This window comes from Odocoileus virginianus, chromosome 23, assembly GCF_023699985.2.
Source record: "Odocoileus virginianus isolate 20LAN1187 ecotype Illinois chromosome 23, Ovbor_1.2, whole genome shotgun sequence".
NCBI classification, from domain to species: Eukaryota; Metazoa; Chordata; class Mammalia; order Artiodactyla; family Cervidae; genus Odocoileus; species Odocoileus virginianus.
In genome coordinates, this window is record NC_069696.1 from 39967960 (window position 1) to 39982809 (window position 14850).

General features: G+C 42.8%; 1 protein-coding gene across 14 annotated transcripts in view; it reads left to right on the forward strand.

Annotated features, from left to right (window-relative positions):
- Positions 1 to 14850, forward strand: part of RBFOX2 (RNA binding fox-1 homolog 2) — a 278293-nt gene that overhangs the window by 38844 nt on the left and 224599 nt on the right. Inside the window, exon 1 of one of the 14 annotated variants that reach the window (XM_070453971.1) lies at positions 3827 to 3886. The exons of the other annotated variants lie outside the window; for them this stretch is intronic. Within the exon in view, the coding sequence (XP_070310072.1) occupies positions 3842 to 3886 (45 nt within the window). The 5' untranslated portion in view covers positions 3827 to 3841. Of the gene's footprint in view, positions 1 to 3826; positions 3887 to 14850 lie in introns of those variants that run through there. 14 annotated transcript variants of the gene reach the window in all.

Consider the following 14850-nt stretch of genomic DNA (forward strand, 5'->3'; position numbering starts at 1 on the left):
CGGCAAGGAATTGGCCCACCTGCATGGGGGAGAGGAGCCACGAGGGATGTGGGTGGTTGAGAGCTCTTGGCGTGACTGGCTCTAAGTACAGATGGCTGTTCGTGTTACCATTATTGTAGCTGTTATGCCTGCATGCCCTTTGCTGTGCCTTTCTACAGGGATAATTGTGGGGCCCTAACTGGTATCTTCCTGCTGCCAGAGAAAATAGATGCTGATGTGTTGTGCATTACGGAGTATACAATGAATTCTGCGTGGGCTGTCTTCTTACTGCTGCCTTAAGCTTTTGAGGTCTCTGCAGCATAAGGGGGAAAATGTTTTTTTTTTTTTGTATTGAAATCTGCATTGGTGAAAACAAAAAATGAATATTACTAGATTTTACTGAAGAAAAATTAAAGAAGAAAAATTAAAAAAAAAATAATTTTTTCATAAAAAATTGATGAAAGTGAAAGAGAAGAGTGAAAAAGTTGGCTTAAAGCTCGACATTCCGAAAACTAAGATCATGGCATCCAGTCCCATCACTTCATGGCAAATAGATGGGGAAACAAGGGAAACAGTGGCTGACTTTATTTTTTGGGGCTCCAAAATCACTGCAGATGGTGACTGCAGCTATGAAATTTAGACACTTACTCCTTGGAAGAAAAGTGATGGCCAACCTAGATAGCATATTAAAAAGCAGAGACATTACTTTGCCAACAAAGGTCTGTCTAGTCAAGGCTATGGTTCTTCCAGTGGTCACGTATGGATGTGAGAGTTGGACTATAAAGAAAGTTGAACGCAGAAGAATTGATACTTTTGAACTGTGGTGTTGGAGAAGACTCCTGGGAGTCCCTTGGACTGTAAGGAGATCCAGCCAGTCCATCCTGAAGGAGATCAGTCCTGGGTGTTCATTGGAAGGACTGATGTTGAGGCTGAAACTCCAGTACTTTGGCTACATGATGCGAAGAGCTGACTCATTTGAGAAGACCCTGATGCTGGGAAAGATTGAGGGCAGGAGGAGAAGGGGACGACAGAGGATGAGATGGTTGGATGGCATCACCGACTCAATGGACATGAGTTTGGGTAAACTCCGGGAGTTGGTGATGGACAGGGAGGCCTGGCGTGCTGTGGTTCATGGGGTTGCAAAGAGTCGGAGATGACTGAGCAACTGAACTGAACTGAAGGATTGTCCTCTAAATGGAGCTAACATTAACTTTGGTGACTGTTTGGATTTTGAAAGTGTTAAATAGCAAGGGTTAAATACCCAGGGAATAGGTGGTTTGTCTGGGAATCCAAGGAATTAGCCACGTTCTGGGTAAAACTCAGGGGAGTAGAAGAGAAAGAGAGGGCGGGTTCTACAGCAAGTCTGCCCCTCATTTGCTGTGTGACCTTGTCCAATTGACCCAACTTTTCTCAAGCCTCCGTTTTCTCATTAGTAAACTGAAGCTAGTAATAACTACCATAGAATTGTTGTGATCAAATATTTATTATGAAACTACTAAAAACCTTTCCCAGGCTTCTTTCTGTGTATTTATGTCCCAACAAGATGGCATCACTTGCAATTTCTTTTCCCTCTTTGCTTTTGTACATACATTTCTTATATTTCTTTTTACCTACCTTCTCAGAAAATTCTCCAGCAAATAAAACACATACATGTGCAGACCTGGCAATTTTAGGTCAGTGCAGTTTTGTTCCTTGGATCTCATCTCAGTGGTGATCCCTTTTCAAGGAAGCCTTCCCTGATCCTGGTCCCATTGCAATCTAGAAGGTACTCTTTGGAGATCTTCCACAGTACTCTTTTTAAAAATTTATCTGTCCCCTGTTAAACAGTAAGTTTTCTGAGGGCAGTGACTCTCCTTTGTACTGTTGTGTAACAAGTCTGCATTTTGTGCCTCCCTCCTCCCCTCGACTTAGGTGGTGTGTGGTCTGAACCCAAGCTATCCTGAAACTCAGAACAGTACCAAGAGGCACAGCACCCCACTCTCCCCCACCCCGCCTCCCACGCACTCCCTCCCACACTTGATTTATAACCAGAAAAGGAAACCACTTAATTTGCACATAATTGATGGTAAAAACCCACTTCCTGTGGGGGTAAGTTGGGCTTTCAGAGTCAGCGAAGCAAGGATCCTCGTGAACCTGATTCTTGTACTTGGTAGAGATTCAGACTTTTGGTCTCTTTCATACACAAGAGTTGTGTTTTGCTCTTGAGTAGAAAACCACTGGAAAGCAAAGGTGTGACTTGGCAGTGATCCTTTCCAGTCAGCTGGGCGCAGCAGCTCTAGTCCCACCACAGCTACTACTCATTATTAAAAGGACCCCTTTAAACAAAACACAGACTACCTCCGGGGATGATGAAAACCTAAGGGGGAGAATAGTTTGATGCTCCGTAAATATACTTGGCTGTCTGCTCTCCTTCCCCCTTTTTTTCTTTTGGGCAATTCAGGCCTTGGAGGAGGGAGGGAGTAGAGGGAGAGAAAAACCAGAGTGACAGAGAGTGAGGGAGTGTGTGTGTGTGTGTGTTTGTGTGTGTGTATGTGTGGTCAGATAGGGGCCTCTCCCTTGTGTGACCTAAGCCTACCCACGTGGCCATGGTCTCTTTGTCCTGTACATCTCAGAAGTTGCCTTCCGCCCTCTAACGGGTCATACTTTATTTGGGGTGGGGTGAGGGCCAGCTGCACAAGTAATGACAGGTAGTGCCTGTCCTTCTGCTACTTCACCAGATTGTCTGTGTCTTTCAGGCTGAAGACCTTGAGGGCCGGGATGGTCTGATTCATTTCACATTCTCTGATCAGTACAGCTGCTGGCCTGTCCCTCGGTGAACAGTGGTTACCTGTTTGTGGAATGAGGCAGCATGGTGTGGTAGAATATTGAAGGCTTTAGAGTTTGTGGACCTTGGTTAGGATGGGTCCAGCACTTGTTGGCTGGAGGACCTTGGACCAGGTTTTAACCTTCTGAGCTTTAAGATCAGCTTTTGTTGTGAAGATAAAAATTATTGCATCCTGCACAATTCCGGGTAGTAGGTGGCTATTATTTTTCCTCTAATAGTTTATTTGGAAATAATTTAACCATTAGAGAAAAGTTGCCAAAACAAAAACTAAAAAATCCTATATTCCTTTTACTCAGATTCCCCAGTTGTTAGTAACTTATTGCTTTTGGTTCATTGCCCACTCTTCATATATGTGTGTGTATGTGTACATATATGCTTTATCATTATTCCTTTTCTGAACTTTTTTGAAGCAAACACTTCAATGTGTATTCTCCCAAATAGGACTTTCTTACATAACCAGTATATAACTCTCCAAATCCAGAAATCGCTATTGATATGTTACCATCCATCCATGGCCCCATTAGCATTTTGCCAGTTGTCCCTATAGTGTCTCTTTTTCCTCTTTGGTCCAGGATCCACTCTAGTAATGTGTGTTACGTTTAGTATCTCCTCAGTCTTTCCATCTGGAACAATGCTTTAGTCTTTGCCTTTCTTTCATGTCCTTGACATTTTTGACGTGTCTAGGTCTGGCTCTGTCTGGTTCTCCATGACAACAGTTCATGTCACTTTTGGCAGGAATGGCACAGAAACAGGCTGTGCTCTTCCCAGTGCATTAGACTGGGGGCAAGCAGTGTATACCCATGCTGCCACCAGTGATGTTCACCTTGGTCGCCTGGTTTATTTGGTATTTGCCAGGTTTCTCCACGTTAAGTTCACCATTTTTTCTCTTACAGTTAATGATTATTATCTGTGGCAAGATACTTTGAGGTTATACCACTAGCCTATTCCTCATCAGAGCTCTGTCTAACATCCTGAACCAGCCACTTCTCTGGAAGTGAAAATGAAGTTGCTCAGTCATGTCCGACTCTTTGCAACCCCATGGACTGTAGCCTGCCAGGCTTCTCCGTCCATGGGATTCTCCAGGTAAGAATACTGGAGTGGGTTGCCACTTCTGTAGTAGTTGCCAAATTGTGATTCTCTATCAATCTGTTTATATTTATCAGTTGCAATTCTACTATAAAGAAGAATTTTCCTTTCTTTGTTTATTTCTGTCAGTATGAACTCATGGATTCCTACTGTGTTCTATGGTTTGAAATCCATTTCTGTAATTGTTCTTAATCTTCATGCTGTTCCCACTTTGGCCAGTAGGACCCATTTTATACTGGCTTCTTCAGTGTCTCTTGATGTTCTGGCACAAGAAGATTTTCCAAGCTTACCGTATTCTTTTCCAGCCCTAGCCCTGGAATCAGCCATTTCCAAGGAGGCTTGGTTCTTTTAAGTGGATGAGAGAGATTAGAAACCATAGTCTGGGTGCTACTGGGGTGTCAATGCCTCTTGACTCTCTCAGCAGACAGAGCTATAAAATATATGTAAGTAAATATGTACATACACATACACACACACCATACATGTCCATCTGTAATTATTTCTAGATTTCTCTGTATATATATGTAGTGTGTGCAAATGTGTGATATTTATAGGTGTGTGTATATGAGTGTGTATATTAGGTATTTTATTTTATAAAACCTTGAGTTTTATTTATATTGTAAAAACCAAAGTTCACACCTATAACTCCATCTTAAATCCAGCCAACCTCTTTCCATTTTTGGAAATACATTCCCAAGTAGGGAAAAAATTGGGTTACTCTTATCCTCAGTATATTTACTTATTTCATTTTACTTATTTGCTCAGTGTGACTGTCTTCTTCAACTCTTTATCCCACTCCTCATGGCCTTAGGCAGTGGGCTCTCTGCTCCGTCTTCCGTTGGGCCTCCCAGTGTCCCCTCTAGTTCCCAGCCTTTCTGGTGGTTCCCCACTGCCCCCAGGTGCCCTGTGTCCTTGGCTTCTGGGCCTGCTGGCCTGTGCCTTCTTAAAATTCCTCATCTCCTTACTCCACCCATGTCCTTACCTGTTGCATTAACTCCTCTATGGTGGAGGCGGGCTGTTATTCTTTTCTGAGGGAGATTATATACTTTTTGTTTCTTTATTGAAGTATAATTTATATGCAGTAAAGTTCATCCTTTTAAGGTATACGTTTCTGTCGGTTTCACAAATGTAATATAGCCATAGATAGTCAAGATACAGAATACTTTCACCGCCACAGAAAGTTCCGTCGGGTCCCTTTCTAGTCAGGGCTTCCTTCCACCCCAGCTGCTGGCAATCACTGATCTGAGCTCTGCTCACTGTGTGGTCCTTGGAGTCTGGCTTCTTTCACTTTGTGTTCTTGTGTGTTTCATTCATGCTATTTTATGGATTAATAACTCATTCCTTTTTATTGTTGAGCACTTATTTATTTATCTTTATACCACAATTTTTTTTTTCATTCACCAGTTGATGGACACTTGGTTTGTTTCCAGCTTTTGACAACTATCGATAAGACTGCAATAAATATTTGTCTATAGATTTTTGTGTGGATATATGTCGTCACTTCTCTTGTGTAAATACATAGGGATGGGATTACCAGGTCATATCTAAAGTATATGTTTAATGTTTAAGAAACTGCTAAACTGAACATCTTAACATTTTTGCATTCCTATCTGCATGTATGAGAGAGTTCCAGTTGCTCCACATTCTTTGCACTATCTGATATTGTTAATTTCCTTTTTTAAAAATCTGAGCCATTCCATTAGGCATGTAGTGCTCTCTCTTTGTGGTTTTACTTGGTGTGTGCTCAGTTGCGTCCAACTCTTTGCGATCTGATGGCCTTCAGCCCGCCAGGCTCCTCTGTCCATGGGGATTCTCGAGGCAAGAACACTGGAGTGGGTTGCCATGCCCTCCTCCAGGATGTCTTCCCAACCCAGGTCTCCTGCATTGCAGGCAGATTCTTTACCATCTGAGCCACCAGGGAAGCTTAGGAATACTGGAGTGGGTAGCCCATCCCTTCTGCAGGGTATCTTCCTGACCCAGGAATCGAACCAGGGTTTCCTGCATTGCAGGTGGATTCTTTACCAGCTGAGCTACCAGGGAAGCCTGAATTTACTTGGTACTTCTCTAAATTCCAGTGGTGTTGAGCAGCTGTTCATTTGCATAGTTGCCATTCGTATCTCTTTGATGATGAGTCTGTTAAACCTTTTGCTCATTTTAAAAATTGAGTTGGTTGGTTTCTTGGTGAACTTTGAGAGTTCTTTATATATTCTTGTTACCAATTCATTGTCAGATACATGTTTGCAAATAGTTTCTCCCTTTCTGTTATTATAAGTGATAAAGGTAGCTTCTTTAGTGCATCAGAATGTTGGATTGGATTCTTTGGGGCTTTCCATAGAGCCTCCCTGTTGTGAATACCCAAGAGAAGTGTATGTAAGAGGATGAATCTAGACTTGAGAGGAAGTGGGGATCTTGGAGGATCATATGGAATTGTCTCCCTGAAAGGACCGAAGGGTGCTTGTGAAAAGGAAGGAAGAGCTGAGGGAAAAATTCAGGGGTGAGAGGATGGCTGTTAGAACTGTCTGCAGTAGAAGGGTAAGGAGCCTCAGAGGAGCCAGGGGGTTAACATGGAGAGTGTGAAAGCTAAACAAAATCAAACAGGGAGCGTTACTTCATAGGTAAGAGAGGCTTAGAGAGAGGACGTCACTAACTGAAGCTGTGTGCGTGTGCTCAGTCACATCTGCTCTTTGCCACCCCATAACTATAGCCCGCCAGGCTCCTCTGTCCTTGAAATTTTTCATGCAAGAATATTGGAGTGGGTTGCCATTTCTTCCTTCAGGGGATCTTCCCAACCCAAGGATCGAACCCATGTATCCTGTGGCCCCTACAGCGGCAAGCAGATTCTTTACCACTGTGCCCCCTGGGAAGCCCACTTACGGAAGAACTGGGCCTTACACTGAGATCTTTAAGAACAGTTATAAAGAAGGGCAGCACATTGAGTAGGGGGTGGATGGGAGAAAATGAGAATGTTAAGCTGGGTGACATGGTTTTGTTATTCTTTATATCCTTTATGAAATTTATAAATATTCTTCTTGTATCTACTCAGCATTCAGTAAAACATTAAGAAAGCTGGAATGATGGCAGAATTGCTGATGGAACTGGTATGAGTTTGACCACAAATCAAACTGTAATATATTTTGGATTAAACAGAAAATGTTAGAAATCAAATGGGAATGTATTTTTTGGCACAACAGTTATGTTTGGTTCTTCCTGACATCAAAAGAGAAAGAGGATGCTAAAGACAATAAGAAATCATAGGTTTGGCTTTTGCTAGTTACAGTTAGTTATGATAATAGTAGCTCCCAAGGTTAGGATTTACTGGAGTTGGAATTGCCTTTTGATTAAAAGAAAATGATGAAAGGAAATACCTGGGGAATACCTGGGAAAGCCTGATAATAATAGTATTGGAGTCCTAGTCTAATTCAGGCACTGTGCTGTGCTCCTTGCTGTTACATTTACCTAATCCTTTCATAATCCTGCAGAGTATTTGGTGAAACTACATTTTTATTTTATAAATGCAGAAATTGAGATTGAGACAAGTTAAATGATAGGGCCAAAGTCACGTACCTGGTGGATAGGATTCCTCCCCAAGACTGGGTGGTGTCAAAACGCGTTCTTTTTTTACTGTGCCATTGCCGATCAGTGTAATTTGAACACTGGTGTTAGTCCACTGTTGATTTACCGACTCACTACAGAATAGGGACAGAGCTTGATGGTGAGTATGTGGAAACTTTCATAACATTTAAAAAATGTATATATATTTTACTGATGTATAGTTGACTTAACAATGTTTCAGGTGCACAGTGAGGTGATTCAGTTACACAAACACACACGTACTATTTTTGAAATTATTTTCCATCATAGGTTATTACACGATATTGACTTTTCATAACATTTTGATGGAATAATTATGAGTTTGAGTCTTAATTAAAACATTTGGGCTTATTTTATATGTCTTCGGTTTTTTTTTTTTCTTTTAATTTCATCTTTAGTCATAGTTTGTCTTTTAAAAAAAAACTTTTTATCTTGTATTGTATTGATTAACAGTGTTGTGATAGTTTCAGATGAACAGTGAACGGACTCAGCCATACATATCCATGTATCCAGTCTCTCCCAAACTCCCCTCCCATCCAGGCTGCCACATAACATTGAGCAGAGTTCCTTGTGCTATACAATAGGTCCTTCTTGGTTATCCATTTTAAATATAGCAGTGTGTACATGTCCTTAATTTCATTGTTTCTGTTAGCTCATTTTATTGCGTTATTATAAAAGTATCATTCTATTGATGGCTCTGGAAGTTATGAAAAGAAAAGGGTCACTGCAGCTATTCTGAGAAGCCTGCACTGTGCCACGCTGCCTGTTGGTGATACTGTATCGGTGGGCAGTTTGCTCCAGCATTTTAGCTGACTCTTGAGTTCTGAGTGACAGCGGGGACAGGGTCAATAGAAGGGGAAGAGGCAGGAGGGGAGGGTGAGGGTCTAGGGAGACTCTCTGGGACAACGCTCTAGACCTTGCCCTGAAGTAGCGGAAGGTGACTCTCAGGTCTCTGCTAAGATGATGGTGGATCCTGTGCTTCCTGTGGTCAAATGTTTGGATTCTGGCCACCTTTCTGTAGAGCCCTTACCTGCTTTTTATTACTGTCTGCAGCAATGCTGGTGTTGTCATAGAGGAGAACAAATATAGGAAAAGGAATTTATAGATATAAAGTTAACCAAAGGTAGGAATTCAGAAAATCTCAAACCTCCTCCTCTCTTCACAGCTACATACTCACACAGGAACACTCACCTTAAAGTGTTTTCCCTTTAAGGAAAAGGCTGCCGTGTTTTGGCAAGGCCAAGAGTTTTGATTGGCCCTCTCTATGGCTGTTTGCCATGAAGAATCCTGACTGGTCCGGTTTTGTTCAGAGCTGGTCAGGAGTCAGCTGAGCTGCCAAGTTCTCTGCATCCATCTCGAAATGTGTTAGTGTTAAGGGTGTGGGCCAGGGCCCTTAGATGCGCCTCCTACAGTTCAACTTGTTTCTGGAGGAAATGTGACCTTGCTGTTTCTGGAGCCCTGGGTCACAGATTCTTCCTTCTCTCTGAATGCCTTTGAAGTCTTGCCAGTTCAGGCAAGGGGGGACATTAACTCATTGTCCGGAGTATGTTTTTAGGGAACTGGCCCAGAATGCGATACCCTGATGAGTGACCCAGGAAAAGAAATCTACGTCCTTCAGGTTACCTAGGATATGAGGTTAAGGAAACAAGTATCAGCTTTGTGGGATTCTTTTTATGAAATGGCAGAATAGGCCCTCTAACTGGACCCTTGTTTGTCCTGTTTTAGTTGTGAGGAAACATTGTTCGCATTGACATGAGATGAAGGCCGGTGATCCTGCGTGGCACACATCTCTTACCTGTGGTCTCCAGCAACTACTGCCATTCTGGTTGTGGCCCTGTGACAGTTCTGTTGCAAACCTTTTGTTGCTCTACTGGTTTTTAGTCCTCGGAACCCAGGCGTGGGTCAGGACTGGGCTCTGGATTGCCTTGGGTGTGACTTGGGAGCTTTCAGTGCTCCGGTGCTGGTGTCAGCGAGGATTGGGGCATGGCTTATATAGGCCTGCCCTTCTCTCTCTGGGTCCAAACTACTTATCTAACATTTATTGAACCCTGTGATACGTTTAGGCAGTTTATAACGCTAGCTTTTCAGTTTCATGGTGAAGTAATTTTGATAATTTTCAGATTTATTAGAACCCACTTAACATTTGAGCAGAAGGAGGCAGATAAGAGATAAGAGAATGAGGCACACGGAGGAAGCGGCAGTCGGGGATCTTTCACAGTACTGTATAATTACCCCAGGGTTATCAAGTCTGGAACTACAATTATGTCCAAACATCTCTGTGTCTCTTCTGTAGATTATACATTTCCTGAGGAGATTCTGTTTTGGGTTACCCGGAGAGTCTGGTCTTCCTGGTAGTTTCAATAAATATTTGTTGAGATCAATTAAATAAACAAGCAGCTTCTAAACTAAGTACAAAGGACAGAGTGCTAATTCAATTCAGTAGTTTGTGAATTTGATTCTCCAGGTCTTCATGCCATACTTCTCTGATCAGGTTGCTGGGCCCAGATGACTAGCCTGGTACTTGGCTTTAAACTTTTTATCCTCTGCCTTGGTTATGCTATCACTAAGCAAAGTGAAGACAGGAATGTGGTTTATAGAAGAGTCAGTACATCTAGCTGAGACTCAGCCCATTCTCCTCTACCACATACCTGCCAAACTCCTTTCCGTCTGACCTGTGTGTGTATGTGCTGAGTTTTGTCCAACTTTTTGCAACCTCATGGACTGTAGCCCCCTCGACTCCTCTGTCCATGGGATTTTCCAGGCAAGAATGCTGGAGTGGGTTGCCATTTCCTCCTGCAGGGGATCTTCCTGACCCAGGGATCAAACTCGTGTCTCCTACATCTCGTGCATTGGCAGGCAGATTCTTTACCACTGAGCTATCTGGGAAGCTTTGTATGGCCTTTGGGGACAATTAAAAAAATTTTTACCTTAAAGGTATGATTCCTAGGTGAAGCTGGAGGCTAATTGTGTATGTACTCATATTTTTGCTAGGTATGTGGAATTTGAGGGGGTAGTGGTGCTGGACATAATCTTAGAGACTCTTCCTCAACCCCATACTTTACCAGTGACAAAATAGAGACCCAGAAAGGTCAACTAGTTTCTAGCCACATGGAGAATTAGTCAGCCACCAAGACTGTTCTCCAGGTCTGCTAAGGCCTAGTTCTGGGCATTTACCAGAGAAGGCCTGTTTTGTTTTTTTTTTAAATTTTTTTGTTAATAGAAAGCATCAGTAAAACCTGACTTTCTGCAGAAATGAATAATGGCAATTTAACTTAGGAATGTGAGTACAAAGCCTTTTTCCCTTTTGAGTGCTATAACTGTCCCAAAGTTTCTCTTTCTCTGCTTTTCGCATGATTTAGAAGACAGGACAAAAGATAAAAGTTTCATCAAATGCACGCTTCATTTAAATGCATAAAGGAAAAAGTAGGCCACTTCAGATTTCCAAAAATAACATTTAAAAAAATTCCAAAATTGTGTAAAAATGGATTTTAGTTTCACGAATTCTGTAATTTTCTGGCGGGGGTGAAAGGGGTTGTCTGGGCTGGGGGAGGATGCTGGCTCTCTGAATGCTTTATGTTCTTATATGACTCTTTTGTGTGTGGTGACCCCAGAACCGGAGAAATGTCCTCTAAAGGGTGACTTGGGGGGAAGGGATGAGAAAGTTGCAGGCGGGAAAGCTCAGCCTAGTGGTTTTAGAGAGGGTTGGGTTTTTTTTTTATTTTAAGGAAAGGCCTGCTAGGAGCCTGGCCTTAACTGATTCCAGATGGGCCTGCTCCAGTACAAAGGTTTCCAGTGTGTTTGGGATGGGGCGGACCAAGAGGGCCCCGAGCACTTCCTGTGCAGCTCGGCAATTGTACTCACCTAATCAGAAACAGCCCTTACCGCGGGGCCTCGCGAGCAGCCGTCCCGCGCTCTCTTTGTGCCCGCTTCTGTGAACCACCCTCTTCTCCTGCCCATTTGTCTCCCCATCCTTTCCTCTCCAATCTCGTCTCTGTTTTCTCCTCTCTAATCTCTTCTCCGAATATATATGGAGACATATATATTCCTTATGGGGTGGAGCTGTTGGGGGGAGGGGAGAGGGGAGGAGGGAAGAGAAAGGAGGGAGGAGGGTGGATTGGCCAAATTAAAGACAGATGCTGAAAGACTTTTTCTCTGGACCTGGAGCTGTTTGCTGGAAGTGGGTATTGGGAACATGGGAACGTGAAGCAGACAGGGAAAACTAAGCCAACTCCATTTTTCAGTTTTTTCAATCCCAGCATCCTTTCCAAAGGGTTCAGAATGAAACGTGGTTTGTTTACGTTATAAACTGAGTATCCCTGGCCCTCTCTGGCTGTGTGCCGCAGGGCAAGTTTGACAGCGACTTTAAACCCCAGTAGAGACAGAAAAGTACCTTGTGCTCACATCTCTGGTAGCACTGTTGCCAGGAGAGGATGCCTACTTCTGTGCCCTGACATAGGCTTGTGTTTGGCCAGCTCCTCAGCTACTGCAGGGCATCTGAGGCACTCTGTACAAGTGCAGAGAGAGGTGATGCTCAACTCTAGCTACTGAGTCATTCTTGTGGGCCTTCTGGACTCCACCTAGGGCTGTGTCAGTATTTTATGTGTAAACTGGATTTCCACTTTTTGTGCAGATGCCTGTTAAGACTGTTTGGTTCAAATGTATGCTTGGTGTTTGAATCTCAGTTTTCTGGATCTAACTGATGATTGCAGAAACTCTGTGGGCTCAGGGGTTCATCTGGGTCCTTGCACTTTCATCCCAATCCATTTGGCTGTTGTATTCATGTTGCTGCGTAAATGTGAATTTATTGCACTTGTAAATGTGTAAAATTCTGTGTAGGAATAAAATTCTCAACAACATTGCTCTTCCTGACCTGCCCATAATTTTAGTGTCACTTTTGTCTTCCTGTAAATGTGATGACCACATATTTCTCTTGTGCTAAATGTGGGCTATATTGTCTAATGAAAAAGTTTTGTGCTGTTTTTGGGTATGAAGGTTGTCTGGGAGATGTAGTTTGGAAATGAAAGTATTTGCATTTCTGGAATATTTTGATGTTAGTGGGAATAATGTTTGAAAATGGGATTTCTTAAGATAGGCCACATGGTTACCCTTCTGGTCAGCGAGTCTTAGCAATATAGCATTGAAACTAATGAATTTTTGTTGTTTAGTCACTGAGTTGTGTCCCACTCTTTGCGATCCCAGAGATGGTAGCCCACCAGGTTCCTCTCTGTCCATGGGATTCTCCAGACAAGAGTACTGGAGTGGGTTGCCATTTCGTTCTCCAGGGGATCTGCGCCGCCCAGGTCTCCTGCATTGGCAGGTGAGTTCTTTACCACTGAGCCACCAGGGAAGCCCCACATTTAATATGAAGTGGCCTTAATTTCATTTGCAGATGAGGAGACTGCACTTGCCCAGTGTCACAAAGCTAGCGTCAGAGAGACAGGTCCAGCCCATTTTGGGTCCAAAGGCAGTATATATTCTTCCACTCTGAGTTGCATATGAGGCCTACAGTCTTCTCAGAAATTCTTTTCTAAGGGGAATGTAGTGATTGACATTTTTTAAAAGATCATATTTAAACTTATTTTTATTATCATCCTTGTCCCTTTTTAGGCATGCTAATTAACTTCATGCCTTTGATGTAAAGCCGACACTGGAGAGAGGAAGGAGGTGGACCAGTTGTTTACTATTCATAGAGAGACTTTGAGTCTTAAAAAGCTGCTTTTTTTTTAATTGGAATTTTTATGAGGGTATTGGAGACTCACATGCAGTTGTACGAAAGCTACTTCTGAAATGGTGAGAAGGCAGAGGTTTTGATTTAGAGGTTGATAGATGCCTTTCCTGGTCTTCTGAGGCATAGTGGAGGAAGACTAGGTGGGGGGCCCTTGAGCCCTCTGCTCACCCTGGTGGCTGTCCGCGCTCTGGTTTGCGCATGTGTCAAATACTAGATAGGCTGTAGCATGAGGAGCACCCAGTTTCAGTCCTTGGTTCAAGCAGGCCACACCATGAAGCCTTGCTGATGTGTTTGGGCAGAGACAGGACTCGGAAATGAGGGCTGCCTTGGGGGTGGGGGGTGGACTTATCATAGACCTTGGGAGAAGTGATTTGGAACTGATGGGGTGAATCAACCAGGCATGTTTGGTTGGGATCACTAGGATGACTTCTTTCACTGTTTTCCTCTTAGCTTAGATGTCATCTTCTTAAGGAGGCTGTCTTTAACCTAAAGTACATCTACCACCATTTTTTTTTTAAAACATTTATTGTAATTTGTAACTAAATATTTGTTTGTTTACTTGGTTAAAATATTTTCCCCCAATTTGGCTATACTTATGAAGGCAAGGACTGTGCCCTTTTTTAATACTGTATACATGGAAACTAGGCTAGTAGGTGTACATATCATAAAAGTTTTTTTGAATGAATAAATATCTTGGGAAATTATAGTTCCTGCTGAAAAGCTTAACTCTTAGTTGCCTTTTATTTTGCCTATTATTTTAGGTCAGAGTAGAGACTTGAAAACTTTCTGGATAAAAGAGTTTTAAACCCTTAGTATTCTTTTCTTCTTGTAATAAATTAGTAAACCACCTTATCTTGTGGTCATCACTTAAGTTCTGCTAATGGATTCTTGTATCATTTCAGAAAATATGTTTAAGGCTTAGAATCCCAGGCCATGAAGCATCTGGTCCACCTTGACCTCTAAAATTAGCAGACTTCTTCATTTCTCTCCTGTTCTACATGTTCAGAAGAGTAGCATAATTCTATTTTAGTGCTTGTTACAAAAGAGAGTAAAGAAAGCTCAATGACTCTGGTTTAAAAACTCTCTGCTCATCTAAATTGGTTTACTGGCTCTTTAACTTCTTATCCTGGAATTGACCTTCCCTGCTTCCCTGGTGGCTCAGATGGTAAAATGTCTGCCTGCAATGCGGGAGACCCGGGTTCGATCCCTGGGTCAGGAAGTTCCCCTGGAGAAGGAAATGGCAACCCACTCCAGTACTCTTGCCTGGAAAATTCCATGGATGGAGGAGCCTGGTAGGCTGCAGTCCATGGGGTCGCAAAGAGTCGGACACGACTAAGCGACTTCACTGTCACTAAATTTATCTTTGTGAAGCGGTCACACTTGGCTTTTCCTTTTTAAGTAATCTTTGTCCCCACATCCAGGAAGAAACAGTTAAGTAATAGTGGGCAAGAAAATTAGTAAACAATATAGGAAAAAAGTGTAGAGTTATGTGGGTGTGTGAGTGTGTTTGTGTGGGTGTGAGTGTGTATGTATGGGTGTGTGTTTGCTCAGCTGTGTTCAACTCTTTGCGACCCCATGGACTGTAGCCCACCAGGCTCCTCTGTCCATAAAAGTCAGTAAGTTCAGTTCAGTCGCTCAGTCG